General features: G+C 61.0%; 2 protein-coding genes across 5 annotated transcripts in view; both read left to right on the top strand.

Annotated features, from left to right (window-relative positions):
- Positions 1-14,297, top strand: part of IFT122 (intraflagellar transport 122) — a 65,411-nt gene extending 51,114 nt beyond the window's left edge. For 3 of the 4 annotated variants that reach the window (XM_043442166.1, XM_043442163.1, XM_043442164.1), the window contains 11 exons: positions 1,158-1,329; positions 2,700-2,802; positions 4,747-4,887; positions 5,889-5,983; positions 8,400-8,500; positions 10,302-10,467; positions 11,433-11,544; positions 12,005-12,130; positions 12,941-13,020; positions 13,275-13,439; positions 13,850-14,297. In XM_043442166.1, coding sequence (XP_043298101.1) covers positions 1,158-1,329; positions 2,700-2,802; positions 4,747-4,887; positions 5,889-5,983; positions 8,400-8,500; positions 10,302-10,467; positions 11,433-11,544; positions 12,005-12,130; positions 12,941-13,020; positions 13,275-13,439; positions 13,850-13,939 — 1,351 coding nt within the window. In that variant the 3' untranslated portion in view covers positions 13,940-14,297. The other variant, XM_043442165.1, reaches the window with a different exon arrangement.
- Positions 14,298-21,068: 6,771 nt separating this feature from the next.
- RHO (rhodopsin) lies at positions 21,069-27,649 on the top strand. Its single transcript, XM_043442909.1, has 5 exons — positions 21,069-21,523; positions 23,356-23,524; positions 24,737-24,902; positions 25,024-25,263; positions 26,119-27,649. Exons 1-5 carry the CDS (start codon positions 21,163-21,165, stop codon positions 26,227-26,229), a joined length of 1,047 nt encoding a protein of 348 aa, XP_043298844.1. The 5' UTR covers positions 21,069-21,162; the 3' UTR covers positions 26,230-27,649.
- Positions 27,650-27,897: the final 248 nt, after the last annotated feature.

Below are 27,897 nucleotides of genomic sequence, written 5' to 3' on the forward strand. Positions count from 1 at the left end.
CAGGCAGGTTTAGGGCCCCTACTCACTCTAGGTTTTCACGTCACCGTCATTTGCAGCTGATATGTATCACGTTACCCCTGGGATACTCAGCTCCTTCAGAAGAGACATCAAGCACGCTTTGTCCTTTCTCTGGGGACATTAGGTTTAACGGGGGGGAGGGGGCGGGGGGGGGGCTCCCAAGGCGTTGCCTGCACCAGCTTTCCCTAAAAATGCGTCCTGTCTCTGCTGAGAAGTGGTATTTTTAGAGCCATTATTCTTCTCAGTGCAATTGACAGGCCTCCCTGAGCTTGCCGATTTCTGAGATGTCTCTTTTAACAGCTGCTTCCCCATCCTTTCTCTCAAGGAGCAAGCTGGGTAGATAGAACCCCTCTCCCCCGGGAGAGCCGCTTTGGCTCCAAAGCCCGGCCTCTCCGGAGGGAAGAAGTGCTCTCCATGAGGCCCCATGTGCCCATGAGCTGTGGCAGGGCCAGGTGAACCTGTGGTCCCGGGGCACCCCCCACCCCCGCCCTGGCCCGGTCAGCACTGTGGCCAGGAGAAGAGGCGCAGATCCCCGGAGGCTCTCCCCCCAGAGCTCAGAGCATTAGCGCACTGGCCCTTCCTCCAGCGGTCCGGTCCCCAAAGGCTGCTCCCACCCCCACGCCTGCTCCCCTGCGAGAATTCCTCTAATGGTGCTGGAGAGGGCACTCGGCCACTTCCCGGCTGCAGAGGCGTGGTCGGGTGGCTCCACCTTCCACCCTGGTCTCTGGTGTCCTCATCTGTGAAATGGGAATAACAGTACTACCCCCCAAGGGCAGAGACGATCCAGTGAGATCACACGTGGGAAGGCTCACGGCGCTGAGCTGATGCGCGTAGGTGAGCCGCAGACATTGCCTGCTACCCCCAGCGCTTGCTGGACAGGGCCGTTACTCCCGGGAAAGGCACATGAAGTGGGGGATACGGTGTCCTTCACCAGGCGGCCTTTCTGGGTGAAGTACTCCCTCAATGAATAACCTCGCATCAAGCGCCAGGGGCCGAGGCACCATACTGAGCCGGGAGGGTGGTGGCCGTCAGCATGATGGGCGCAGAGCCACCCTCGGGGAGACCCAGACGCCATGGGGCTTCCCCCCACCGGCCGCCTCCCCAGAGCCCACCTCCTCCCCACGCTCTTGCGGCTCCAGGCTCATCGAGATTGCCCGCAAGCTGGACAAGGCCGAGCGGGAGCCGCTGCTGCTGTGTGCTCACTTCTTCAAGAAGCTGGATAACCCTGGCTACGCCGCGGAGACCTACCTGAAGATTGGTGACCTCAAGTCCTTGGTTCAGCTGCACGTGGAGACCCAGCGCTGGGACGAGGTGAGCGCCGGGGCCCTCCCTGAGCCCTGGGACCCGGGGACTGGGGGCGGTTCTCACGGAGAGCAGCTGCCCTTGACATGAGTGCTGGCCTAAAGGTCAGGAGACCTGCCCGCGAGTTCTCTGAGCCCCGAGTGTTCTGGAGAACACTCCAGAATGGAGTGCCTCTCCGCGCTCGCTTTCTGCCTTCACTCACTCGCTCATTCAGGAAACCCTCACGGCCTGCTGGCTCTGATACATGTGAGGGACGCTAGAGTTAACATGATAGCCCCCACTGCCTGCCATTGGTCCTGGCTGACGCGTCGCTGATACGGACGCCACACCTCTGTGACATTTAAACCCTGCTCGGTGGTGTTTTTCTGCCAAACTGTGGCGGAAAACGCCAGCCATGCTTTCCAGGTACAGGCTGCCAGAGCCATTGCAGGGGCCTCGCCCTCTCCCCCGACTCCTGTGTCCTAAGGGCTGGTAAGAATTAGCCAGGCCAGCAGGAGAGACGGCTGCAGGGGGCTGACCGTGTACTGCATGGGGAGCCGCCACTGTACTCCCCCTCTGTGGCTTGACTCCCAGCCTCTGGCTCCCTGGCTTCCTGTGCCCTGGATTGAAATCCATCTTCAGGGGACTCAGCGCTGGGCCCACAGTCCCCACCCGCTCCACCCACCCGCTGAGGTCTGGTCTGCAGGGCCATTGCGAGGCTTTGCTGCTAAGAGCCGTCTGACCCTCGTCTCCCCTCAGTGGCTCCGTTCGCTGAGGTGACGAGGTCACTGATGAAGAAGGGTGGGGCTGAAGACAGAGGCAGTCATGGCTTCTCAAGAGGCGTCTGTCAGCTCTCCCAAGCAGCAGAAATGGGTGCGTCAGGCAGGCTTTCTCCCCATCACCACATCCTGGCCCCCTGACTCATTTCTGGTTCTCCTGGCCCGACAGGTGGTTCTGGGCTCAGACGAAGCAGACAGCGGGTGCCACACAGCACCACGTCCACAGTCATCTCTGACAGCTAATAAGCAGCAGTGATGATAATGTCAATTCTGTTTCCTTAGGTGTCGCCTGCAATTAAAAGAAATCTGTTTGCTGCGCTACGGGAGCCCACGCAAAGCCTCAAAATAAAATGTTTCCGATTCTGTGCCGCTTCTGTGGTCCAGAAACAGACTGTGTTGTTATTGAATCCAGTCGCTTGCATATTGCTGTTAATTGCCTTTTGTTTTCAAAGAGCTGATTTGTTTTTGCGTTTCTGGGGGTGGCGGGGGGGGAGGCACTCCCCCCGTCTGAGTTGTCAGGCCGGCAAAATATGACATCCCTAATGGATTCAGCCAAGCGCCGTGCTTTCATGGGGGCGGCGGGGGCCGGGTTCTGAAAACTGCATTCACTCCTTCCCCTAGGCCTTCGCCTTGGGTGAGAAGCACCCCGAGTTTAAGGATGACATCTACGTGCCCTATGCTCAGTGGCTCGCAGAGAACGATCGTTTTGAGGAAGCCCAGAAAGGTAGGCAGCACGGCCTGGCACCGCGCACTAACCCTAAGCCCAGAAAGGTAGGCAGCACGGCCTGGCACCGCGCAGAAGGGGCAGGAGAAAGCGCTGGCCACGCCCACGCCCGGGAGCCGCCCAGCCCTCCCACTGTGGCCCTGAGTGACAGCTCCCTCCCGCAGGTGTGATGGGCCGGGTGGTGGAGACCGTGGGGCCGTGGGAAGGAGACGGGCTTCCAGTGGGATGCTCTCGAGCCCACCACTCACGGTCGAGCCCCAGGAGCTTTGGCAGGTCCCGTCGCCTCTGAGCAAAGCCCCGTGTGCGCCGGTGTATCATCCCGTGTTATCCTCACAGGAGCCCTGTGATGTAGGTACCATTTTATAGATGAGAAAACTGAGGTTGGAGGAGGTAGAGGATTTGTCTGAAGTCCCACAGCAAAGAGGTGGCACAGAGGGAGTTTGAGGCAGGGCGCAGTGGGGGGCAAGGATGGAACAAGAGACCTCCCGTACTGTGAGTGGCACGGTCTCACCTGCCACTTTTCCTCGCCCAGAAGAGAAACTTGGGTTCTATCTCTGGCTCAGGGAAACGGAGTTTCCTCTGCTCCTCAGTGCACCCACTGGGAAAACAGCTGCACACAGGAGTGAAAGGACGTCTAGAGCTTTAACTGGTAATAGTTTTAAATGTGACGGCCTTCTCTGTGCCAGGCACTGATGGGGCACTTAACCACATAAGCCTGCATCTCGCCTGCAGCACTGCAGAGACGCAGAGGCTGATGGTGCCCTGCAAAGTCCCAAAGCCCCAAACTGGAGAGCCAGCATCGGACCAGGGGTCTGCCTGTCTGGGAGCCTGGTTCCCCCGACTCGGGTTTGCTGCCTCTCTGGGCAGGGCTCCGATTGCAGCTGGGCGTGTCATCTTCCACAGCATCCCATTTGCACTTCTCTGTGGGAACAGTGGCCACTTCTGCACATATTTGGGGGTGTCTCCCCGCGGAGCTCCTCAGCCGAAAGGCCCCGTGGCAGGACAGTGTGTTCTCCACGGCTTCAGCGCTTCCAGAGTGCCCAGGTGCTGAAGTATGTGCATGTTTGGGCAAAACACGTCAACCTACCCATCTGTCTGTGTCTACCCGTCCAAGAATCCATCACCATAGTAACTTGGTACTCAGACAAGAGATTGGAGATGAGAATGGAATAAAGGCCAGACCTCTTTCTTCCCTACCGCAGGGAGCTTGGATCATCCCAGCGCCCAAGTGTGGGCAAGTGTCATAGCTAGGAGTGCCTCCCCAGGCGCCCCCAACGCCCCGAGACTCTGACCACATAGTTGGGAGTCTAGAAATTTCTGTGAAGTGGATGGAAGAATGGTTGAGAAATTTTTTGCTGGTTTTTACAAATGTTTGGTTGCTAGAACAAGCCAGATTTTCCAAGGTGGTCATCCAAAAGCCCTCAGTTGAAGACCAACCAAGGGCTTGCGTCGGGCTCGGTTCTGTGACCTTGGGGGTGCCAGCCTACCCTCACCTCGTGAGCCCATGTCACAAAGTCTGTAGGTCTGTTGTGATGATGCAGCGAGGGGACTGGCAACAAAAGCCCTGAGCCCCTCACGGTGTCACCTGGGGAGTGGCCAAGCTTTGTCCTGGGATGGGGCAGGGCACGCGGTGAGCGGTGCTTCGGCCCTCAGACTTTGCCCCACGGCGTGGCCCTCAGCCTTCTCTGTCTCCCATGCCTTCTCAGAGTGGGTTGCCTTTTCCCAGCTCCCCAAAGGAGTATATGTCTCACTGTACTTTTTCAGGATGTAGCCTCGGTTATTTATAGCCTTGGGCCTGAGAGGCGCATCCCGGCAGCGTGGGGCTGCAGCTGCTCCGATGAGTGTCCCACTTCTGCCGCGCCCGCACCCCCGCCACACCCTGCGAGCCCCGCAGAACCTCCCCACCAACTCCCCCGCACGGGGCGTGGTCTTGTGCCCCTGCAGCGTTCCACAAGGCCGGGCGGCAGGGCGAGGCGGTCCGGGTGCTGGAGCAGCTCACGCACAACGCTGTGGTCGAGAGCAGGTTTAATGACGCCGCCTATTATTACTGGATGCTCTCCATGCAGTGCCTCGATATAGCTCAAGGTAAGCAAACATCAGCTGGGCCCCTTGTTTTCCCTGGCCCCGCTCTGGCACCAAGATAAACATCGGAAGAGCTGGGAGGCTTTAATTAAAGCCCTGGGCTTGTTTATTGGGTGTATTGTCCATAACCCTGTCTTGCAGCAGCATAATCTCGCGTGTCATCTCTTCCCAGTTTGCCCGTCAGCTTCAGGATGGTATGAGGGCCATCCCAGGGTTACGGTTGGGAGGTCTGGGCCTGCGTTGCTAATTCAGAACATGTCTCTACCCGACTACCTGGGAGCCCATAATGAGCTGGCTGAGCACTGGCTTTTAAAAAAAAAAATGGAATTAAATGAAAAGGTGAAGAAGAGATCACTTTGTAGGAGCACACTCCGGATCCTCACTCGTCCCAGGTGGGAGGGTAGTTTCGATGTGATTTCCTTCACGAGACTTCGCATGGTGCGCCGCGGGCCTTCTGGAAGCGGACGGGGCAGGGAGATGCCGTCCCCTGGCCGAGGCCCGCCTGTGGGCGCAGGGGGCGACGCTGGCATGGGGGCCGCCAGGGGACTTGTGACAAGGCACAGTCCTTCCCCAGCGCTGCCCCCCATCTGTGGAGCAGGGGTGACCCGCTCTGCTTCCCGCATGACCGCCCAGAGCCGTGGGTATAGTTAGAAAACCATCGAGCCCTGGTGTGAGGGGGCACTTTCTGTTCTGGCCAGGGGTGTGGGCTTCGAGGAGGAAGGATGGGGAGGGAAAAGGTGTGAGGTGAGCGTGAACGCTCCTGATGTGTGCCCACCCTCCCCGCCAGGGGGCCCTGGCCTGTCTGGGTGCTGGTGATCAGCCTCTCCCACACCAGCCCTCCCCCAGGGAGTGACCCTGAGAGACGTCCTGCCTTGGTGGGCTTGGCCCGCCGGGACTTGCGCTGCCTCGGGACAGCAGAGCGCCTCCTCCATCGCCATGGCTCAGGCGGGCCCGGTGTCGGCAGAACTGGCCCAGGCTGACGCGCCTGCTCCCATTCCCCGCAGACCCTGCCCAGAAGGAGGTGATGCTCGGCAAGTTCCACCACTTCCAGCACCTGGCCGAACTGTACCACGGCTACCACGCCATCCAGCGATACGTGGTAAGGTGGGCAGGGGCGCCAGGCATGGGGCGGGGCCTGGGCACGCCTCACAGAGCAGCAGCCCTCTGCATGGGGCAGAGACCCACCCTCAGGGCGTGACGACCTGCGGAGAAGTCGGGTCTCCCTGGGGAGACAGGTTGGAACTTCGATTTTCCGCTTGTTTGACGTGCAGTATCTGGGCTTCAGAACCAGCCAGCCAGAGCTGGAGGGGGCCTTCTGGTCCTCTTGCTTCAGGTTTGGATGACTCAGGTGGACTCTGGCTTCACCACTCAGAGGGCTGTCTGTCTAAATGACCAGTGGGGGATGTTCCAGGGGCCCCTGTCTTCTAGTCAGGTGAAGGTCCAGCTCTAACCAGAGGCCCGAGGTCTCTCCCTGGCCCTGCCACTGACTTTCTGTGTGCCCTTGAGCAATGCACTTCCCCTCTCTGACCCTCAGTTTCCTTCTTTATAAAGGAGAGGGTTGGTTTGATCTCCAGAGGCCCAAACAGCTCTTAGTTACTCCCAAATCCTTTGTTTAAGCTGTTTCAAATCTGCCTCCTGATGGTAGGGAACAGGTGACAGGCTGTCCTCAGCTTCCTCGTTTGCTTATCCTCAGTCACTCAGCAGTGTGAGCGTACCCAGTGCTGAGAAGTCAGAGGGTAATAACACTAGATGAGCTTTACTGAGCACTTACTGCATACCAGGCAGTGTGCCGAGGGCTTCGTTGTATCAGCCTTTCGACCATGCTGTGAGATCCATACTGCCATCCCATTTCACAGATGAAGAAACTGAGGTGCTGTACAGAGAGATCTCACAGCTAGTGAGTAGGAGAGCCAGGACTTGAACCCAGACAGCAGCCTGACTTGGAGCCTCTGCTCTTAGCAGCCCCCACCCCCCGACCCCCGCCTACTGATTTAAGGAAGGCAGACCGCTGGCCTCGTGCCCCAGCTCAGCCATGTGACCTTGGGTGGGTCGTTTACTCCCCTCTGTGCTTCAGCTCCCACCTCTGCAAGATGAGGGTCATAACAGTGCCTACTTGACGGTAAGGATCCAATGAGTTGACACTGGGGAGCACTTGGAAGGGGGACCCTGGGTGAGGGGGACCCATGTGGAGACCTCATGCCAGCCTTCCATCAGCCTAGAAACAAGCAGTTGCATTTTAGTTCCCTCAAAGGACCTGCTTAGAGGACTAAGAAGACTTCCTGGAGGAGGTGGCCCCCAAGCCTGGAGGTGGGAGATGAGTAAGACAGGGGCAGGTGAAGAGGAGGGCACTCCCGGCAGAGGCGGGCAGCGTCTCGCGGTTTGGTGTCAGGCCCAGCAGAGCAGCTCTGGTTTGGAGGTGATGGCTCCTTTCCCAGGGGAGCCCCCCGCCTCCTCTCCCTGGGACACTTCTGAGCTCCCACACCTCATGTGGTAAAACCAGAGGCAGGCCTCTCCCTGGCTCTCACCCAGGAGAGGATGCAGGCTCAGGTTTTCTTGGAACTGACAAAGACTGTAGAAATTCAAGTGAGAACTAAGGAGAGAAGGCTGGGCTCTGGACCAGGGAACTGGCGTAAAGCGAGTCCCTGCAGATGGAGACCAACTGGGGCCCGAGTCCCGGTGGCTCAGTGCTGAGTGCGGCCCGGCAGGACCCTTGAGGAAATGTCAGTTTGTTACCATTGAGTGCTCGCTGGCAGGGGAAGCTGGCCTGCTTTCATCTTGTCATCTGAAGCAGCGTGCCAGAGTCCTTCAAAACAGGGATCTCTTAACCTCTTATAGGCCCCTCCTGATGGAACATCCCCTGCGGGCTATGTGTGGAGCTTCTGGCGGCCTCGGTACAGGAGACCTGTGCATTCAGCTCGCGAGTGCTGAGCCCCTGTCTGATGGGAGGGCCTGTGCCAGGCGCGGGGGCAGGGACATGCGGCAGGGACCCCAGTGCCTGGCATGTCTGTGGGCGTTGCCATCAGACTGCTGCTGGACGGCAGAGAGGAGGCCTGCGCTCTCAGGCTACAGAGGGTCAAGTGCCCCCGTTTACGGAGATGCTTGTATGCAGGTCACGTCTCAAATTGCCTAAAGGTCTCCCCTTTTAGAGCTAATTGGCAACAACCTGAGCTCAGGGAGAAGGAATCGTTAGCCACCCCAGAGGCAACGAGCTTCAGAGAAACACTTTCAGTGGGTTTGGATCCCAGCTCCACACCTTTCTAGCGGGTGTCGTGGGCAGATGGAGCCTGGGGGCCTCGGTTTTGCCCTCACTGCAGCGAGGGTGAAGGTGCTTCCCTCACCGGTTTGGGCTGGGGATCACGCAAGTGTGGCCGCAGGCTCCCACGCACACACAGTAGGTGCCCCCTGGGCGATCGCTCTTCTGTTGAAGTCGCTCCGAGTTCCTGGCGTCGGCCTCTCACCTGGCCCAGCGGTGGCTCTGCTGAGAAATTCGGTTCTGTGTGCTTTCCTCGCGGCAGGAGGAGCCGTTCAGCTTCCACCTTCCCGAGACGCTCTTCAACATCTCCAGGTTCCTGCTTCACAGCCTGACCAAGGACACGCCCCTGGGCATCTCCAAAGTGTATCCTTCCACCGCCGTCTGCCCGCCCCTCCCATCTGATGGCCCCAGGAGTTCTTCCAGAGCACTCTGCTGCCAGAGGCTCCCCACTCTCTGCTCTCTCCGGCAGCCCTCGGGGACGGGTGGAGGGCCGCTACTGGGGAGGCCGAGGCCAACGCCAAGGGTGGGGTAGTTTTCAGGGCTCTCTGGGCCCGGCAGAGGGTCTCTGGCCAGCACACTGGGTGGACCTCCCGTAACCCCCAGAGGAGCGTGTGACTGGAATGTAGGAAGCGCCAGGCCTCTGAGCTGGGGACCTGGGGGCGGGCAGAGCTTTGTTCAGCCCAGGTGGATGAGCACCTGCTGCATCCCCGGCGTGCAGCCAGTATCAGTGTCAGGGCCTGGTTCAGTGGGATGGGTACTGTGTCCAAGGGCGAAGGCTGGGGCCAAAGTCAGGGAAGGCTGCCTGGAGGAGGCGACATCTGTCCTGTAGACTGAGGTAACCAGGGGAGGCCTGAGTAGATGTTCCAGGGGAGCGCCCGGCGCACAGAAGGGGCTGGAGGGAAGTGAGGTGGGGGAAGGGAGGAGCTGAAGCCCCCTGCCTGGGAGCCGGGCTCAGCGGGCAGCAGCCTCAGGGCCTGCATGGGAGCCGGCCTGCCCTCCTCTGGCTGCCGGTGAGGGCCGCGGAGGAGCCTGAGGGCCTGTGCTGCCAGAGACTGCAAGGACATAATCCCAATCCTGAAGGTCCTGAGAGGGACAGAAGTCACAAGAAGCCCCTGTCCCCTTCTGAAGGAGGGGTCGTCACTATCTCTCGGCCTCTGCTGAGCCCCCGCCCTGCCTTCTTCCTGTGAATCACAGACTCTCCGAGGAAAGGGCTCAGCTTCCAGTTGGTGAGAACCAGCCTCTCTAAAGGGGTTCAGGCCCATCCTTTACATTTCGGGGGAAGCTGCCCCCATCACGGGGCCTCGGACCCTGCACGCAGCGCCTGCAGCAAGTTGCTTGTTCAAGTCAGCAGAGTCTGACCGAACCCTGCCCTGAGCTTCACCCTCACGTCCACTGGGGATGTGGAAACGGCTCCTGACACAGTCCCTGACTCCGGGGAGGATGGGGAGGTACAGACAAGGAAACTCCACGTGAGGACTGTTGGAGGGGCCACGGGTCGGGGCAGGGCGTGGGTAGCAGGAACGTCTGGGAGGGGCAGCTCGGAGGAGGCTTGGGACACCGGCCTCGTTTAGCTGAGGCTCGGCAGAGGGCAGTAGGGAAGGGCATTCAGGGTCAGGGTGAGGGGAGAAAGGCAGACCGGCCTGGGCACAGCCGGCACTTGAGGTGACCTGAGGTGGAGCATGGAAGCCCGTCGGCCCCAGACCAAGAGCTCCGAGAAGCAGGCCCCGAGCCCGCTACGGCCGTGGTGACGCACAGGCAGAAGAGCGTTCTGCACCGGGGACCAGGCTCCTCCTGGCGGGGCTGGAGTGGGCGGCACTTGGTGCCAGGCAATCTAGGGGCTGGCTGGCAGGCCGGGTGAGGCAGGGATAGCCGTTTTGGCCCAGCCAGGGTCCAAGATGAGCCATCAGCAGGCCCAGAAAACCTAAGCAAGGTTAAAATATTAATGCAGACGACGCTGCCTCGATCTCTGGAAAAATCTCTGGGCCTTGATATCCGAGAAATCCACTTACCTCCCACAGATGAGCAAAGCAGTCCTCAGGCTCCTTCCCGTGCCCTCTGGCACGCGCACAAGCTGCGTTCCAGCTCGGGGCTCGCTCCAGAGGTGGGCAGTGCCAGTGCTCGGGCCTGCTGTGGCCTCTGTCGTCCTTAACCTCGTCATCGGCAGGAACACGCTGTTCACCCTGGCCAAACAGAGCAAGGCCCTGGGCGCCTACAAGCTGGCCCGGCACGCCTACGACAAGCTGCAGGGCCTGCAGATCCCCGCGCGGTTCCAGAAGTCCATCGAGCTGGGCAGCCTGGCCATCCGCTCCAAGCCTTTCCACGACAGTGAGGTGAAGGCCCTGGCCTTCGGGCGGGGGCCTCTCCTGACATCTCTGCGCCCGGCCTGGGCTTCACTGAGAGATGGCTGCTGCCCTCCTGGGGCTCTGCACCCGCCCCCCCCCCCCCCGGCCCCTGCCTGAGCCCTCTTGTGCCAGCTCCTTCTGCCCTTCCCTCCCTGCCGCCTCTGTTCATCACAGCCCCCTGAGCCCCACAGCCCTGCCCGCCTGCTTCCCAGCCGTCCTGGGGCTCCACGTCTGCTCTGCCTCAGCCGCAGGGCCCAGTGTCTCCACCTGGGCCTCATCCTAGGAGCCCCTGGTCTAGTCCCCCGCCTTCTGGAAGCAGGTTATCACTCACCCGCAGATCCACCCCAAGTGTCTGCAGTTCCCTCTGTGCCCCAGCCTCCCTTCCCCCAACCCAACCAGCCACTGTCTCCTCCACAGCCCCCTCCTTCAAGCTCAGAGCAGAGACTTGGCATCAGACAGATCTAAGTTCGAATCCCAGCTCCCCCATTCCCTAGCTGTGTCTCAGTCTTCCTGAGCCTCAGTCTCCATGTCTATCAGATGGGGATGCGTGTAACAGCTTTCCTGCGGAGGCTGTGAGGAGGAATGAGACTGAAGTGGGCCGCGTGCTTGGCACAACCGTGGAGCACGGTGACTGGCTGGTAGATGGTGGCTGTGGCCATTGTTCCTGCCGGAAGAGCCGCAACTGCTGAGCCCTGCCTGGGCAGGGGGTGTCCTGGGCAGCGGGCCCCAGCGGGCAGGGCCTCTGTGGTCTCCGTAGGCCCTTATTTACCCTGCTTCGTCACCGGGCAGAGCCCGCGCACTGTGCCCCCCGCCAGGGCCCCTGCCCCGCCCGCCCGGGTGGCCTCTCCCCTCGGCCTCCAGGCCCCAGGAGGCGGGAGCCAGAGTCCAGGCGAGGAGGCGGGGCCATGCCCGCAGCCCTGTGGGGCCCTCAGCGGCCGTGCTCTGTCCTGCAGGAGCTGGTACCCCTGTGCTACCGCTGTTCCACCAACAACCCGCTGCTCAACAACCTGGGCAACGTCTGCATCAACTGCCGCCAGCCCTTCGTCTTCTCCGCCTCTTCCTACGGTGAGCGCGGCGGGCAGGCGGGCGGCTGGGCTGCAGACGGCGCGGCCTGTGTCCTCATTTGGAAACTGGGGACAGTGAGACCCCCCACCCCGACACATAGGGTCACTCACGGTTCCCAGAGAGAGGGCCAGTGCTGCCCAGACCCCTCAGAGCCCGGAGCACTGCTCTGCCTGACGAGGGGCCCTCGACCCGGGCAGCTGACGTAGCTCTCAGGCCCAGCTCCTTCCACATCGACGGGGATCAGAGGCCCCTTCCCAGGAGCTGGGCAGAGGCCTCTCTTCCCCTGGAGAGGAGTCCGTCCAGGTACTAGGGCGATGGTGGAGGGGTCGAGGCCCCTTGCACACACACGCCTGCTTTCCCCTGCCGCCCCGCCAGCTTTCAGCGAGGCCTGTGCTGGGCGGGAAGGAGCTCTGGGACCCCCCTCCCCACCTCCTAGCCTCCCCCTTGCCTGTGTCTGCAGAGGTGCTGCACCTGGTTGAATTCTACCTGGAGGAGGGGATCACGGACGAAGAAGCCGTCTCCCTCATTGACCTAGAGGCGCCAAGACTCAAGCGGGAGAACAAATGGCAAGAGATCACGACCAACAGTATCCTGGGTGCCAGCTGGACCCTGTGTGTGTGTGTGTGTCCGCTGGGAGCTGGCCTGGAGGCAAGGGGGCCTTACGGGGTTGCTGGGCCAGGGAGGCGAGGGCAGGCCAGGCCACTCTGCATGCTGGAGAGACCCCTGTGGCAGTAGGCTCGGGGCCAGAGCTGGGCGGGGCACCGGCCAGGGTGCAGAGTTGCTGCAGAGGCAGGGAGGACGGGGGGCAGGAACCGTGTCCACGCGCCCACGCCCGCCCATGAGGCTGGGGTGTGGCTGCTGTGGGGCATGGCCCGCCCTGACCCCGCACCTGCAGCCTCCCTTCCCTGGGGGGCGGGGGCCTGGGCACCTCTGGCCCAGGCTGGCCGGCCCCGGGATCCCCAGGCATGCTCACCCTGCTCTGCGAAGAGGGTCTGCGAGGCTGCCCAGCAGCTGTGGGGAGACACTGCAGGAGCCACCGGCCGTGCTAGGGGCTGTGGCTTCCCGCCCAGCCCACCTGCTCCAGCTCCCACAACCCGCAGGCCTTGGTTCCCATGCTGCATCTCAGCGGCCTCTGTGGGCCATGCCGGGTCTTGGGGGCTGCAGTGGAAGCCCTCAGAGCTCCTCGCTGTCTCCCCCATCTGCGTGCCGGGCTCCATGTGAGCAGGCCTCTCCTCCGTGGGGAAAGCCTCTCGCGCGCCTTGCCGTCCTTGCCTGAGCCGTGGGGAAGGTCCCACACAGGCCCAAAGGGAGCCCCCGGCCTGTGAGTCTCAATGCGTTGGGTGGAGGGGGGGCTCTCCCTTGGCTTCAGGCCCTGTCCTTGACTAGCGCCCCCCAGATGCCCAGACCCTGAGGCTGGACGAGAGCATGGACTCCGTGGGGGACAACGACCCCTTCACGGCCAAGCTGAGCTTCGAGGTGCGGGCACCCCTGTGTGACGGGCTGCTGAGACCCCCCCCACCACCCCAAGGCCTGGCTCAGGTCCCTTTGCTCTGCACACTCCCCCCTGGGGCCCCCGGGGGAAGGAGGCGGGCTCCCGGTCACAGAGACGGCCAGCTGGGTTCTCCCGAGGGACCGGACAGGCAGGGGAGGGCTCAGGGGTCCTCTGTGGGGTCGCCTGTCCCCCCGCCGGCTGAGCGAGGCCCCGTCCACTCTCCCCACCCGGGCTGCAGCAAGGCGGCTCGGAGTTCGTGCCCGTGGTGGTGAACCGCTCCGTGCTGCGCTCCATGAGCCGGCGGGACGTCCTCATCAAGCGCTGGCCGCCGCCCCTGCAGTGGCAGTACTTCCGCTCCCTGCTGCCCGACGCCTCCATCACCATGTGCCCCTCCTGCTTCCAGGTACCCGGCCGCTGCCGGCCGCGCGCGTGTGCTCCCCGGTCCTTCCCTCCAGCTGCTGCTGCGCTTCCTGGACGGTCCCTGTAGGGAGGCCAGGCAACCGGGGGGGAGCACACGTGTCCCTCAGCGGCCAAGGCCAGGGCCCCCTGGCTGGAGGAGAGGCTTGGCCATCCTCAGTCGCCTCCCCAGCCTCACGTGCATCCCTGGACCGTCTGCTGTGGATTTGCCCCCTGACCTTGTGCTCCTTGCACCTGCCCTTCGTCCAGGAGGGGCCTCAGACAAGGGTGGCCAGGACTCGGTGTTTCTGGCCCGACTCACTGCCAGGCCGCCTGCCCTCAGCAGGGCGGTGGTCCCCACCCGGCTCGGGGCTGCTGCACGCTCAGGGTTGCGGGGTCACGGCCGTCTCTCCTCAGATGTTCCACTCGGAGGACTACGAGCTGCTGCTGCTTCAGCACGCCTGCTGCCCCTACTGCCGGAGGCGTGCGGACGACCCCGGCCCCTGACCAGCCCCCTGAGGACCGCCGCCCCGCTCAGCTGGGCCATCGGGCCATCGAAGGAAGAGTTAAACTCAGAATGTGTCTTCTGCCCTGATCAAGTGTGCATCTTAGGGAGGGGCCTTGTGTAACCACGAACCTCCCTATTTATGGCATTTTGTGTCTTGTGAATAGCACCAGGAGATGGAGAAGAGAGCGAACATGTATTTTCTAAGAGAGAGAGAAAAAAAAAATCTGTTCCTTTCAGAACGGCTCTGAGTTGTTCACGGCAGTCTGCCGGAGTCCACGGATCTGTCAGACCATTCACATGTACAGTTTGCGAACAGATTGCCTCAATAATTACAAATAAAAGGGCTACTTATTTTCATCAGTGTCTGCATTTTAGCAAATCTTCATATTGTCTGCAACTTAATTTCCTTATGCAAAAGTGCACCTGTTTTTTTTCTAATTTGATCCGAGAGGAACATTACGTTTGTGTGCTCTTAAAATATAATCTAATCAAAATGGCAATATGGGAATGGTAGGGGAACAGGTTTTTAAAATATATATATTTATTTATTTATTTATTTTGGCGGAAAGGGGCTCCATCTCAAGGAGAAGATGAGATACCTGGCTGTAAAGAAGGTGGCTGACAGGGCTGCTCCCGGGGGCTGCGGAGTCCTCTACTTCCCAACTGAGACCAGGCCCCCCCTCCTCCCCAGCTGCCCCCAGGTCCTCCACGTGACCTGAGCTTGCCCCTTCCTGCAGCGCCCGGAGCAGGTGGGTCCCACATGAGGTTCCAGGAAGGGCCCGTCCCCTGAGCGTCAGCAAAGCGTCCGATTTGGCAGCTCAAGGGCAGATGGGAAGCCGGGGAGGGGAGCTGACATTTATTGGGGACCTTTTTCTTTGCCAGCCCTGTTTCATATGCTGGCTCGGTTCTCACTCAGCTCTGTGACGGAGGGCGGGTGACTTCCCATTCTGCAGCCCTAGGGGCGGGCGGGCGGAGGTGCTGGGGTCGGTCCTTCCCCGAGGCCGCTGCCTTCACCCTCCTCCCGGCTGGGGCAGCGAGCAGTCCAGAGCTTTATGCAAAGTCCTGACGGCAGGAGGAAGGGGACTGGGCTGCCAGGGAAGGTGTGGAAAACCACCCTGGTGATTAGATACTGATCCTTTGCAGGGCGTCCATGAAGCAGGCCGAGCAGGGCAAAGGTCCCCTCCAAAGGGAGGGATGAAGACACTTGAGGAGAGGGGAGCGGCTGCGGGGTGGGGGCCCCCCAGGGGTGAGTCCAGGGCTGGACCCCGGCCCCTCCCCCTGCCACCCCCTGCAGCTCTCTCAGGAGGTGACGGGGAAAAGAAAGAGATGGAGCCAGACAGTTGTGCCAACAGAACTCCTCCGTTGAGCGTCTTAATTACTTACGATCATGCATGCTCTCTCGCGCGCTAAACATTTATTAATGTGTTAGGATTTCCATTAGCACGTTGCTTGAGCTGAAATCACTCGCATGTGGCTGGGAAAGAGGAGAGGGAGCAAACAGCCCCCCACCACCTAACAGGCGTCAATCACAGCGACAGATCAGATGGCTCACGGCTAGAGGCGGGGGGGGGGGGGAGGGGTCCCAGCCTGCGACTCCAGCGTGCGTCCTCGAGGCCCACGACAGCGCAGACGAGGGGGCGCCGAGCCGGGTTCTGCCGCCCCAGAGGAGCTGAGCTCCAGAGGCCTGAGTCCGAGCTCCCTGTTAAGTCTGGCCCCGAGTGAGGACTTTGAGGCGTCTTCAAGGATGCCCACTGAACACATGCTGAGACTGAGGCTCGGGAACATTCTCTTTTCTTCCGTTCATCAAATATTTATGGAGCCAAGACAGGGTCACAGGCAGGCACAGCCTCTGCGTGTGAGTGTCGCATCCTGCTCCTCTTGTGTCCTTACTGGGCAGGGCCCTGGCAGGTCCAGCCCTCTCTCCACCGCTGTTGGCCCATCCGTGCAAGAGACCCCTCCAGCTCTGACACTGAGGTTCCAGCCTCGGTCTGTGTCAGTGACCACGACCCCTTCCCATGCCACAGAAGGCGAGGAAGGAAAGGCCTCAGCCGCGGGCATCCTGAGATGTCGCCCCATCTCCCCACGAGGACATGGGGTCCTGGCAGAGAAGTGGCGGCCGCAGGCTGGGCCAGCCGCGACTGCATCCCGACCTCCTGTCTCAGGGTCTTCAGCACTGTTCCTCGTTCCTGGAAGGAGTAGGTGAGGAAGAGGGGACTGGGCGGCCAGAAAGAGCCCCTGGGCCAGACCTCAGACGGTCCCAGCTCGAGCTCAGCCTCAGTCAGCCGGCCAGCCGGCGCCCGTGTCCACCCCCAGCCAGGCTGCCGAAGCCGGGGGCCCCTTGGGGCTCCCGGACAGGTGGGCATGCGCCAGATGGTCTTCCGCGCAGGCCAGCCCCGCCGTCAGATACTCAGGAGCCCTGGCAGAGGGGCCACCGCCAGGCGGGGCTCCCACCCTGGCCCAGCACTTGCCCGAGCACACCCTGATGTCCTCCACCAGACCCCAGGACATCGAGAATGGGCTCCACCATGCCACTGCCCTGCCTGTCATAACTTCAGCAGCTCTGCTGGCCGCCACCTGGCGCCGAGACCCCTGGTCTCCCCTGCCAGCCCATTCCAGGGCCCCAGCGCCTTTCCACCAGCCGGGGGCCTTGGCCCAGCTGTCCCCTCCCTCCTGGCCCTTGATGTTTCTCCTCTGGGCTCCCGCAGCACCGAGGCGGGAGCATTTTCTCACCTCTCCCGGTTACCCGTTTTCCCCGTGGCTGCTGCCCCTGCCTGAAGATGGGGAGCTCCTTGAGGGGGGACCAGGGGAGAAGGGACTGGCCTAGGATTCACCTCCATGTCCCCAGCCCCCGGCCTCGGCCAGACTCTGGGGAGGGTGGTGCGGGAGGAGAGGCAGATGGAAAGCAGAGAGCCGGTCTCCCCTCCGCTCTTCCCCCCTTGAGTTGGCAGCTCAGTCTCAGGCCTCACTCGGCTGTGGTGACGCAGGTGGTGGGGCTCAGCAGTGAGGGGAGATGGGGGGGCCGTGGAGAGGATGCTGCTGACCAAGCAGCACCTCCACGTGGAGGCTTAAGAGCTATTTGTGCGCCACTGCCCACTAAGCCCTAATCCTTCGCCACACCTGGCCTCCCAGAGGGGCCGAGGGGCCGGGATGGGGAAGCAGAGACCAACCAACACGCCCACCCCCAGCCCCGCCGCTCACCGCCCCTCACTGCCTATTCTGCGCCTGGCCGAGAGGGGGCGGAGGCTCGGAAGGTCACCCACACCGCGCTTGCCGCCCCCCACCCCCCCGTGTGCTCCCTGCTTCCCTCCGGCCGGCCCCGCAGTGGGGACGGCAGAGCCCAAGCGGAAGGCTGGACCTCCCCCCGCCTCTACCCAGCTCTGCCGAGGAAGCTCGTTTCCCCGGTGGTCAGAGGCACAAGGCCTCCTCGCGGGACTGGGAGGAGCTGTCCCTCCCCTGGACACTTGTTCATTGAGCACCTACCCCGGGATGGGCAGGCCGTCGGGAGACAAGTCAGATGCGGCTGGCAGTGTCGGGTACCAAGTAGGACAGGCACGTTGAGAGCTGGAGGGGCCCTCCACGGCTGTGAACTGAACCAGGTTCCGAAGAGGGTTCCCAGGTGGTGCTGGTGGTGAAGCCCCCGCCTGCCAGTGCAGGAGATGTAAGAGATGCAGGCTCGATCCCTGGGTCGGGACGATCCGCTGGAGGGGGGCACGGCAACCCGCTCCAGTGTTCTCGCCTGGAGAACTCCATGGACAGAGGAGCCTGGCGGGCTGCAGTTCAGAGGGTCTCACAGAGTCGGACAGGACTGAAGGGACTCAGCGCACCCACGCAGAAGAGGGTGACAGTCAGCAAAGCTCACTGGTCCCGGCAGGAAGCAGGCTCAGGGAAGGGAGGGCTGGGCTGCCCCCAGCCTCGTGGCCGACAGCCGCGGTCCCCTGTGGGAGGACAGGGGGACCTGCTCCTCGGGTCTGTAGGTCTGTGAGCCGGGCCCGGGCAGGGACAGCGGGCAGCTTTGCCCTTCAGGTGGGGGTGGATCCTGGAGGTTCCTAGTCCCAGCGAACTGAGGAGGGCGGCGGGCCTTTGCAGGCTCTCTTGGCGACTGAGCCCAGTGCTGTCCCCGCCGCTGCTGCCCAGGCCTGAACAACTGAGTCGGGCCCTTTCCAGCACCCCAGCGCAACCCACTTTCATCACTGGCACCCGGTGTGGATGATGGACGGTCTTCCTGAGAGCTGCCTTTGGGGCAGGAGCGGCCAGGCCCTGTGGCCTGGGGGCCTTGGTCTCCCCACCTGCAACGGAGGGTCAGAGTAGGTGACTTCTAACGACCTTCCTGTCGTTCTGTGAGCCCACTCCTCCAAGCGGAAGAGCATTCTTTGTTTTTAATTGTCTATCATGCATTATAGAGCAGACGTCCATCATGTCAGGGATGACCTTTAATCTCCTATATCACCACCGTGATAGAGTGGAGTATTAGACTCTCTTACGGAGGGTGGGCCTGAGTCTTAGAGGAAGGCAGCACTTCCTGTGATAACCTAGATCCATCTGCTCAGTCCACAGACAGTTCTTGGGCACCTGTCATGTGCCAGGCCCTGGGCACCAAACAGAAATCCCAGCTCATTCAAGTAGGGCAGGTGTCCCTGACCTCCAGGCCATGGACCAGTACCTGCTGAGAGATCAGTGGCAGTGCTAGATTAGAAATAAAGTGCACAGTAAATGTAATGCACTTGAATCATCCTGAAATCATCCCTTCCCGCCAACCCCTGGTCCATGGAAAAACTGTCTTCCACGAAGTTGGTCCTGGTGCCAAAAAGGTTGGAGACCGCTGAAGTAGGGGAAACAATTTACATGCACCTGCCGTGTTCGAGCTGGGCTCTGGGGCCCTGTGATGAGCAAGACAGACCCCAGCCCACCCTTGGGGGCTCGGGTTACAGCCTACGAGACCCATGAACAGAATAGGAATTAAAAGCTTCCATGTTGTCATAAGCATTAGGGGGTAACAAGCAAGGTCATGAGTTTGAGGGTTGGGGGCTCAGCCTGGCCAGGGCAGGGCCGCGTGTGCTGGCCTTGACCCAGGGAGTCCGTCGTCTGTCCCTCTGTCCGGCCACCAGGGGCCGTGTCAGAATCAAATGCTTCACCTTGACCTCTTTAGCGATGGGCCTAATCACTGCGCCAAGCACCTTACACCTTGAGCGGCCGCGCCCCACCCACCCGCCACGCCTGCCTGCCCCTTGCTCCTCCCCGCAGCGCACATACCACTAGGCTCCCCATGCGAGTCCTGACGCTGCCCGCTTCCCGGGACAGCAGGGCTCTGGAGCCCCAGGTGGGCTGCAGGGAAGGGGGCACGTTTCTGAGCAGACAGGTGAGGACATCCCAGGTGGGAAGAGAGACAGCACAAGGCAGCCTCGGCCACGGAGGTCCCGGACACTGGGACGCTTCCTGGCCAGCCTTGCGTTCCCTGCCTCAGGGCCTTTGCACTGGCCGCTCTCTCTCCTTGATCAGCTCCACCCCTCAGCGCTCCTTCCATCCTTGAGCTCTCAGGCCCCCCTGGGCAGCTCCAGGGCGACTATGTGTCAGGAGGACGTCACCACCTGAATGTACCCTATTGTCATTTGTTTCATGGTTTGTGGGGGCCCCCTCCTCACCCCCACAGAAGGACACGTCCTACAGGCAGGGGCTTGGTCCTTCTTGTCCACTGTGTCCCCCAGAACTGAGTATCTTGTGTGGAACACAGTTGGTGCGGGATAAAATTCACAGCTGGGCCGTGGTCATTGGGGACCCCGAAGGCCAGGCTGCCCATGACCCCACTTTACTCCTGGGAGGGGTCCTCATGATCCTATTGTAGATGGGGCCCTTGTTCGTACCCTGAGCTCATCATGCTGTCCTGGGGTACGCCATCATGGCTTGTCGATCACGTGGCGCCCAAGGCCCACGGCCCCAGCCTAGCCTGACCCCAGTCCCGAGCCGTGGCCCGTGTGCTGTTCCCAGGGCCCACCTCCCCTCCACACAGGAGCGCCCAGGACCACACCTCCTTGCTCACCGCAGGGATCTGGTGCCCGGCACAGGCTTGGCCCCATTCACCTCCTGCAGGCAAGGCCTTGCTTCAGGAGCCCTGAGAGCCTCCCTGATTCGGTCACCTCTGCCCTGGGCCCTTCCTCCACCATCACTCCCTTCAGTTCATCCTTGAGGGCTTTTGAGACACTTTTTTGTGCCCAAGATCTGCCCAAGTTCCCCTGGATAAAGCCCCTGTCACTAAGCCCCACCCCAGCTGACCCCAGCCCACATCCCAGACGGGCCTCAGGCCTCTGCCGGGCCTCTGTCTTCAGTCTATGCTGACATCCCCACTTGGCAACCTGGCAAAGTGCCCCCCTCCCTCTAAACATTGTCCCCCTGGACGTCTCCACGGGCCGGTGGCCTCCCCTCCCCAGGTCGGGAGCGAGTCTTCCCACACGGAAGTCCTCCCCAGCCCATAAGCTCCTCCTTCCTGGAGCCTCGGCTCCCCCAGTGGCCTGCACAGAAATGTCGGTTTGAACAAGTGAGTGAGTGAACTCCAGATCAAGGGAACAAATGCTTTTTGAGCTCCTGGGCAACGTGGGGCTTGCGTCCCATCCCCAGAGTGCCCCGCTGCACTTGTGAAGCTCACAACCTTGTCAGTGGGCACTGTCAGTGTGTGGTGACTGGATAAGCCCAGAGGTGACCCAGGTGGGGAAGGGATGGCTCAGGGGCTGAGAGAGGGGATGACAGAAGAACCAGCGCTCTGCCCTCCGGGAGCTCGTGGGCCAGGCAGGAGGAAGGCGAAGTTTGCTGGCCCTGAGCTGGAGGGAAGTGGGCCTGGAGCCGGGGGTCCCAATGCCAGGCCAGGGCCGTCAGCTGAGATGACAGAGGGGGACAGGGGAGTTGGAGGCAGGCCTCTGCTCTTTCCCAGGGTCCCCAGCACCCCCACCCCCTTCTCCCCAACCACAGCCTTTTACCTGGAGTCACCTTGGCCCCACCTGGAAGCCAATTAGGCCCCTTGTTGCAGCAGTGAGGATTAATATGATTAATAACGCCCCCAATCTCCCAGGTGCTGATTCAGCCGGGAGCTTAGGGAGGGGAGGTCACTTTATAAGGGCCTGGGGGGGTAGTCAGAGCCCGGAGTCATCCAGCCGGAGCCCCGTGTGGCTGAGCTCCGGCCTCAGAAGCATCCTTGGGTTTGCGCCGCCGGCGGGCAGCCGCGAGGGCCGCAGCCATGAACGGCACGGAGGGCCCGAACTTCTACGTGCCTTTCTCCAACAAGACGGGTGTGGTGCGCAGCCCCTTTGAAGCCCCACAGTACTACCTGGCCGAGCCGTGGCAGTTCTCCATGCTGGCCGCCTACATGTTCCTGCTGATCGTGCTCGGCTTCCCCATCAACTTCCTCACGCTCTACGTCACGGTCCAGCACAAGAAGCTGCGCACGCCCCTCAACTACATCCTGCTGAACCTGGCCGTGGCCGACCTCTTCATGGTCTTCGGGGGCTTCACCACGACCCTCTACACCTCTCTGCACGGATACTTCGTCTTTGGGCCCACGGGCTGCAACCTGGAGGGCTTCTTTGCCACCCTGGGCGGTATGAGCCGGGTGCAGTGGGCTGGGCAGGGGCGGCTGTGTGTGTGCAGGAGCCAGGAGCTTGGGTGTGGCAGGGGGGTGTGTGGGGACAGCCCCAGCCTTGCGGATGGTAGACGAGAGCCCAGGATCCAAAGCCCTCCCTTACTCAGTCAGTAAACGCTGGGTGAGCGATGACGAGCTCGGCCAGCGTTGGTGGACGGCGGCCACCGAGCACGTGATCTCACTGGCACTGGGGTCACTGTCTCGCCCTCCAGCCAGGAGACAGATGTGAGGAGTCCGGGGCCTCGCTGGGGTCGCAGGCAGTCTCTGGCAAGGCTGAGTGGCAAGCCCACTCTCTCTGTGGCCCCTCAGGCCACGGTTCTGGTCCCCTTGGAGCAGCGGGGCTGGGTGAGACCCACGCCGGGTCCTGGGGACAGAGAGCTGGACAACACGGGTGTCTGTGCTCAGGGCCCCAGCCCGGGGCGGGATGACAGTCCTCAGTCCTCCAGGCACCGGCCTCTGCCTGCACCGGGCGCCGGGCGCGGTCCCTCCCCAGCTTCCCTCTGACTCCCTCCCAGCCTGCCTCCAGGCTCTCTGCTCTACTTGAAGGCTTTCCGCCTTGAGGAGTCCATTCACAGGGAGCCAGTAGACCTGGTGAGGTGATCTGTGTAGCTGTGAGCCATGCTTTTAAAATATTTTCACTGAAAAACAGATGAATAGATCCCATTTAGCCGATGGAGAAGGAAATGGCAACCCACTCCAGTATTCTTGCCTGGAAAATCCCATGGACGGAGGCCTGGTGGGCTACAGTCCATGGGGTCGCAAAGAGTCGGACATGACTGAGCGACTTCACTTTCACTTAGCCGATGAGAAAACTGCAGTGTGCAGAGGGGAGGAGTGATTCAGGAATGTGGCAGGCCAGTGCCCAGAGCCTGGGTCTCCTGGCTCAGACCCAGGAGTGTCCCCCGGGGACACACGCCTCTCAGGCAAGCAGGAGACACGGGAGGTTGTCGTCACAAAGCCTGGGGGATGGAGAGAGCCCGGCACCAGACACAGGAAGCTCTGTCTCCTCTCTCCCACGTGCGCCCAGGCCCTGCCTCAGCCCTGTTCCCGGGGCGCTGGCCATTGCTGGGTGACTGCGATCCCCCAGTCTCAGGCCACAAGGATGCCACACACAGGTGGGCACACCTCTGCGACAACCACGGGCCTGGAGTACCCACTGGCGTTCCCTTTAACTCTGGGAAATGCCCCGGTTGGTAAACCCCAGGGCCATCTCCCTCCTGAGTTTCTGAGGGTGATGTGCGGGGCAGATGTCTGAACCCCATCATTATTATTCCTCCTCCTCCCTCTGAGCAAAACACTCTCCAGCTCCCTGGCTCCCAGGAGAGGGTCGCCCATGCCCAGCGTGTCCCATGTCCCTGGAGGCGAGAGGCCCGCTGCCCAGGAGGAAAGGGAGGCCTCCCCCTCTTGCTCCTGCTGTCTCTGCTGTCCCCTGTGACTGGAACTCTGCCAGTGGCCCCAGGAAGGACACATTCTTCTGTGAAAACTCCATGCCGGGCTCCCAGTTCTCAGCCATGACCCCAAGAGTCAACTGCCGTGTTCCCGGTGAACCAGAACTCTGGCTGCACTAACCTTCCTGGGAGTTACTCCACGTGGCTTATCGGCCCGTCTGCCCCGCCATCTCCCCTCGTCCATGTCCAGACCCTACGCTCCTTAAGTCCGTGCTCCGGGACTGCTCCCCGGGTGCCTTCCTGGTCGACCCCGCCCTCCCCATCCCCAGGAGGAGCACACCCCCTCCTTAGACAGACAGGTCCAGCCACACGGCGGGTTGACTGATGGCCGGCCGCCTTGCAGGTGAAATCGCCCTGTGGTCCTTGGTGGTCCTGGCCATCGAGCGGTACGTGGTGGTGTGCAAGCCCATGAGCAACTTCCGCTTCGGGGAGAACCACGCCATCATGGGCGTTGCCTTCACCTGGGTCATGGCCCTGGCCTGCGCCGCGCCCCCCCTTGTCGGCTGGTCCAGGTAACATCACTGAGCAGGAGGGGAGGAGGGTCTCCGGGGCGCTTCCTAGGGTCCTCCGGCTGGGGGGGGTGGGCTGCTGCCTGGTTTCAGGCCCCCCGAGCTGGCAGCTGTCATAGGGTTGAGGTTTAGGGCAGGGAAGAGAGGGTCAGCCCCCAACGTCGCTACGGGGCTGCTCCCCGTGTCAAGGAGACTCCAAGACGCCCCAACCCTTCACCTTGGCTGTGCCCCTAATCCCCAACTAAGCCAGGCCAGATCCCAATCCTCTTTGGTCCAGGACCCCGGGAGCGGCTCCTCTGACCTCAGGCCTCTGCCCCTGCAGAGGCAGAGCCCCCCCTCGTGCAGGTGTGACGGTGTGGCCCTGGGAACCAGTCCTGGCAAGACTCTCAGCCGTTAACCCCCAACGGGCTGAGATGAGATGGCGGTGGGGTGGAACGTGGCTTGGGAGATTGGACTCTGTGGGTTCCCAGAGGCTTCGTGCCCTTCTACTTCCAGGAAACGGCCATCTCTCTCCCCTTTCCTCCTCTCTCAGTCTTCCTGGGGCCAGTGTTTTCTCTCCCGAGCAATTTAGCAAGGGGCAAAAAACCCCACCCCTGCCCCCTGTCTTCTCCAGTCTGGCCTAGTTACATCCTCGTGGACGCAGCTAATGGACACTGGGTTTCCCGAGGTCAGTTCAGCGTCACCATCCTCTGAAATCACACGCTCTAACCACACGCCCCAGGGCCTCTTGTTTCCAGAAACTGTGCAAAGATCCCTTAATTACCCTGAGTGGCCTAGAAAGATCTGGGTGCCTGCAATACAGACATTGGGAGCTTTTCCCTTCTCCCCACCCACCTCATGGTCCCAGGCCTGGCCTCCGGCCACTCGGGAGTGGCAGGCTGGGTGAAGAAGCTCCAGGCAGGGAAGCACAGTGGCAGAGTAGGGGCGCTGGGAGTGAGAGACCGGGAGAGACCAGGGTCCCAGGATAACACGGTGCCAAACAAGGCAACAGCACTGTTTCCACACATCTGAATCCCTTATCTCAGTAGATGTGAGCCTCACAGCCAGGGAGAGGTTTGTTATCCCCATTTTACAGAGAGGGAGAGTGAGGCCCAGAGTGAGACCAGCCCTGCCGCGGGCGTTGGCAGAGGACTCTGGTCAGCTGGGCCCAGCCCCAGCCCCTCACATGCAGGTCTTCTTCTGCCGCTGCGGTCCCTTCCCCTCCCCGGTCCTCAGGTACATTCCGGAGGGCATGCAGTGCTCATGTGGGATTGACTACTACACGCTCAAGCCGGAGGTCAACAACGAGTCGTTCGTCATCTACATGTTCGTGGTCCACTTCACCATCCCCCTGATCATCATATTCTTCTGCTACGGGCAGCTGGTGTTCACCGTCAAGGAGGTAGGGCCCTTGGGGGGCCAGTGCTGTGTGGGGCGGGGGACAAGAGCATGGATGAGGCTGAGCACAGCCCCCCAGCCCAGAGGAGCCTCGAGCCCGGACACCAGGCGCTGTGTCCCCGCAGGCGGCCGCCCAGCAGCAGGAGTCGGCCACCACTCAGAAGGCCGAGAAGGAGGTCACCCGCATGGTTATCATCATGGTTATCGCTTTCCTGATCTGCTGGGTGCCCTATGCCGGAGTGGCGTTCTACATCTTCACCCATCAGGGCTCTGACTTCGGCCCCATCTTCATGACCCTCCCGGCTTTCTTTGCCAAGTCTGCCTCCGTCTACAACCCCGTCATCTACATCATGATGAACAAGCAGGTGCCTGCTGGTGGGGCGGGAAGGGGCCAGGTTCCCCCAGGCGACAGGCGGAGAAGCTGCAGTCTTAACTGGGCCTCAGTCTTCCCACCTGCAAAATGGGCAGGGGAGTTGGTCTTCCCTGGGGTAATCATGAGTCATCCGGGAGAAATGCACATTCCTGGACCAACCCCCAGATCTTCTGATTAGAAGCTCAGGGTGAGCCCAGGAACATGCATTTCTAGCAAGCCCTCTGATGCTGGCTCAGGAGACAAGTGGCAGTTCAGAAGGTTCTGGAGGCTAGCTTTAACAGTCCAGATGGTCAAAGACCTGGGCCTGGGAACAGGTGCCAGTCTCCACAAAGCCCCAAAGGATGCTAAAACGTCTCGTTCTGAGGGATGAAGGGATAAAGTGGTCCTTTTAACAGAGACCAGTGGTTCCTCTGCAGGTTCTTTGGTCGTGGGGAAAACCTGGAGTCAGACAGATTGGGTTCAAATCCCACCTCTGCTAGGTTTTAGTTGTGTGGCCTTGGGCAAGTCACTTCCCTTTTCTGGGCTTCACTCTCTTCATCCACGGAAAGGATGAAATCCTAAACTCTTGGGTTCAATGGGATAATCTCCAGATGGCCCTTGGCATGCTGAGGGCATTGTGGAGCATCACCAGTGACAAAGCCCCTTTGGGTTTGGCCCCAGCGCCTCTGGGTGGGGCTGGGGAGGCTTAGTAAGTTCCTGCAGGGAGCCATCTGACGGGTGGAGTGGAGGCTGGGAGGGCCAGAGGCAGGAAGAGAGAGGAGGCACACCTCGCTGACGATGCCATTTCCCACCCAGACTCTGGGGGACCCTGACCACCCCTCACCCTAACCCTACCTCTTCCTTCCAGTTCCGGAACTGCATGCTCACCACCCTCTGCTGTGGCAAGAACCCACTGGGTGACGACGAGGCCTCCACCACCGTCTCCAAGACAGAGACCAGCCAGGTGGCGCCTGCCTAAGCCCCTCCAGGGATTCCGTGGCCCGCCGCAGGAGTCCCCCAGCCCCCACCCCTACCCCAGCCTCAGCAGCTCCATCAGGAGCCGCGCCTGTTGGAACCAGCTCTCACAGGCTCCCTGAGTGTAAACACAAAAACCAACCAACCAAATGCAAAAGAATCAATGAGAGAAACGGGAGGCGCCTCACTTTGCAGGGGCGCCCGATAAGGAGTCCTGATTTCCCGGGGGCCCGCTGTAGCTCCGCTCCCCCTCAGCTCATCTCTCAGCTACACAAGAACTCTTGCTCTGGAAAAGTGTCCCAGCTTAGGGATAAGTGAGTAGCACACGACGGGGCACGCCGTAGGTGCTTATTAATAAATGCTAGGTGGAGGAAGGAAGGAATGAATGGAGACGTGAATGGAGAGATGAACGGGTCGGGAGGGCACAGCCATCCTCTCACATGTTAGCAGCAGCAGCAGCAGCAGCTTGCCCTTGGCTGATGGCCTTGAGCAGCTGTTTTGTCCTTGGGCCTCACTTTCTTCCCCCATACAATGGGAATTCCAAATCTCTCCTCACACAGCTGCTGGGAAGATCAAATGAGATTGTGTGTGTGTGTGTGTGTGTGTGTGTGTGTGTGTGCATGCACTCGTGTGTGTGAGCTCTTTGTAAATAGTAAGGAGCTGGACAGACTGTAGTTAACATTATGAATAATATCAATTAATATAAGTAATTCATTCCTATGATCATCTCCTCTTGATAGCGACCATTTTGAGATTGGGCAAGGCCCTAAGTAAGCATCCAGCCTCGTCAGGCTTATAAACATTAGACAGACGGCAAGGCCAGACGAGGGCCGGGTGGTGGACCACAGGGAGGGACAGTCAAGGAAATGCAGAATGCAGTCATCAGGCCTGAAAAAGAAAAACAACATCAGAGGACCAGAGTCTGCGGCCAGTACATAGCCCCCATGATGCGCAGGCCATTCCCTTCCAATGCAACCCACAGAGAGACAGGTCTTGCTCTCAGCTTCTGAGAAACCACTAGCTCTCCTGCCCAGCACCCAGGCTGCAGCATCTCTGGGCCCGTATGGAGCTTCTAGAAGCTATGTTCACCTGCCCACATTTAATGAAGAGCTGGGTCCCCAACCTCACCTTTGTCTCAAAAAGAGCTTAAAAACAAAAGCATGGGAAATCCGGCTGGACCCACCTTCCCCCGGGGAAGTTCACAGGTCACAGATCTTAGCTCCCTTGCTGGGCAAGCCTTCAGCGGCTCCAATCCATTCTCCCCCTCCAGAGAGTCCTTGCTGCTGCGAGGCTGGCTGGGACTCTGGGACATCAGAACTGAGCCGCCTCATAAATGCCCCTCCTCCACTATATAACCAAAGTGGGAAGCTCTACCTCTCCCCAGCTCTGCCTGGAGACGAAGGCAAATTGGGGTATTAAAAGCTCAGCTCCTATCCTTGGTGTTGGTAGTGGTGGTTTTTGTCACTCTCAAGCTCTTTATCTACAGGATGGATGGAAACGGGGCAGTGTTCATCTGATCCTTGACCCTGGGGTTTCTGGGTTTGGGCAACCATCACAGCCCCCTGGGAGTGCTTTAGGCTGTGGGGAGCAGGCCCAGGAATGGGAAAAGCGCCATCCTTGGAGTCACAGAGATCCAGGTGGCCCGTGAAACTGCAAGCAAATTTTGTCACCT

Source organism: Cervus canadensis, chromosome 22 (genome assembly GCF_019320065.1).
Source record: "Cervus canadensis isolate Bull #8, Minnesota chromosome 22, ASM1932006v1, whole genome shotgun sequence".
NCBI classification, from domain to species: Eukaryota; Metazoa; Chordata; class Mammalia; order Artiodactyla; family Cervidae; genus Cervus; species Cervus canadensis.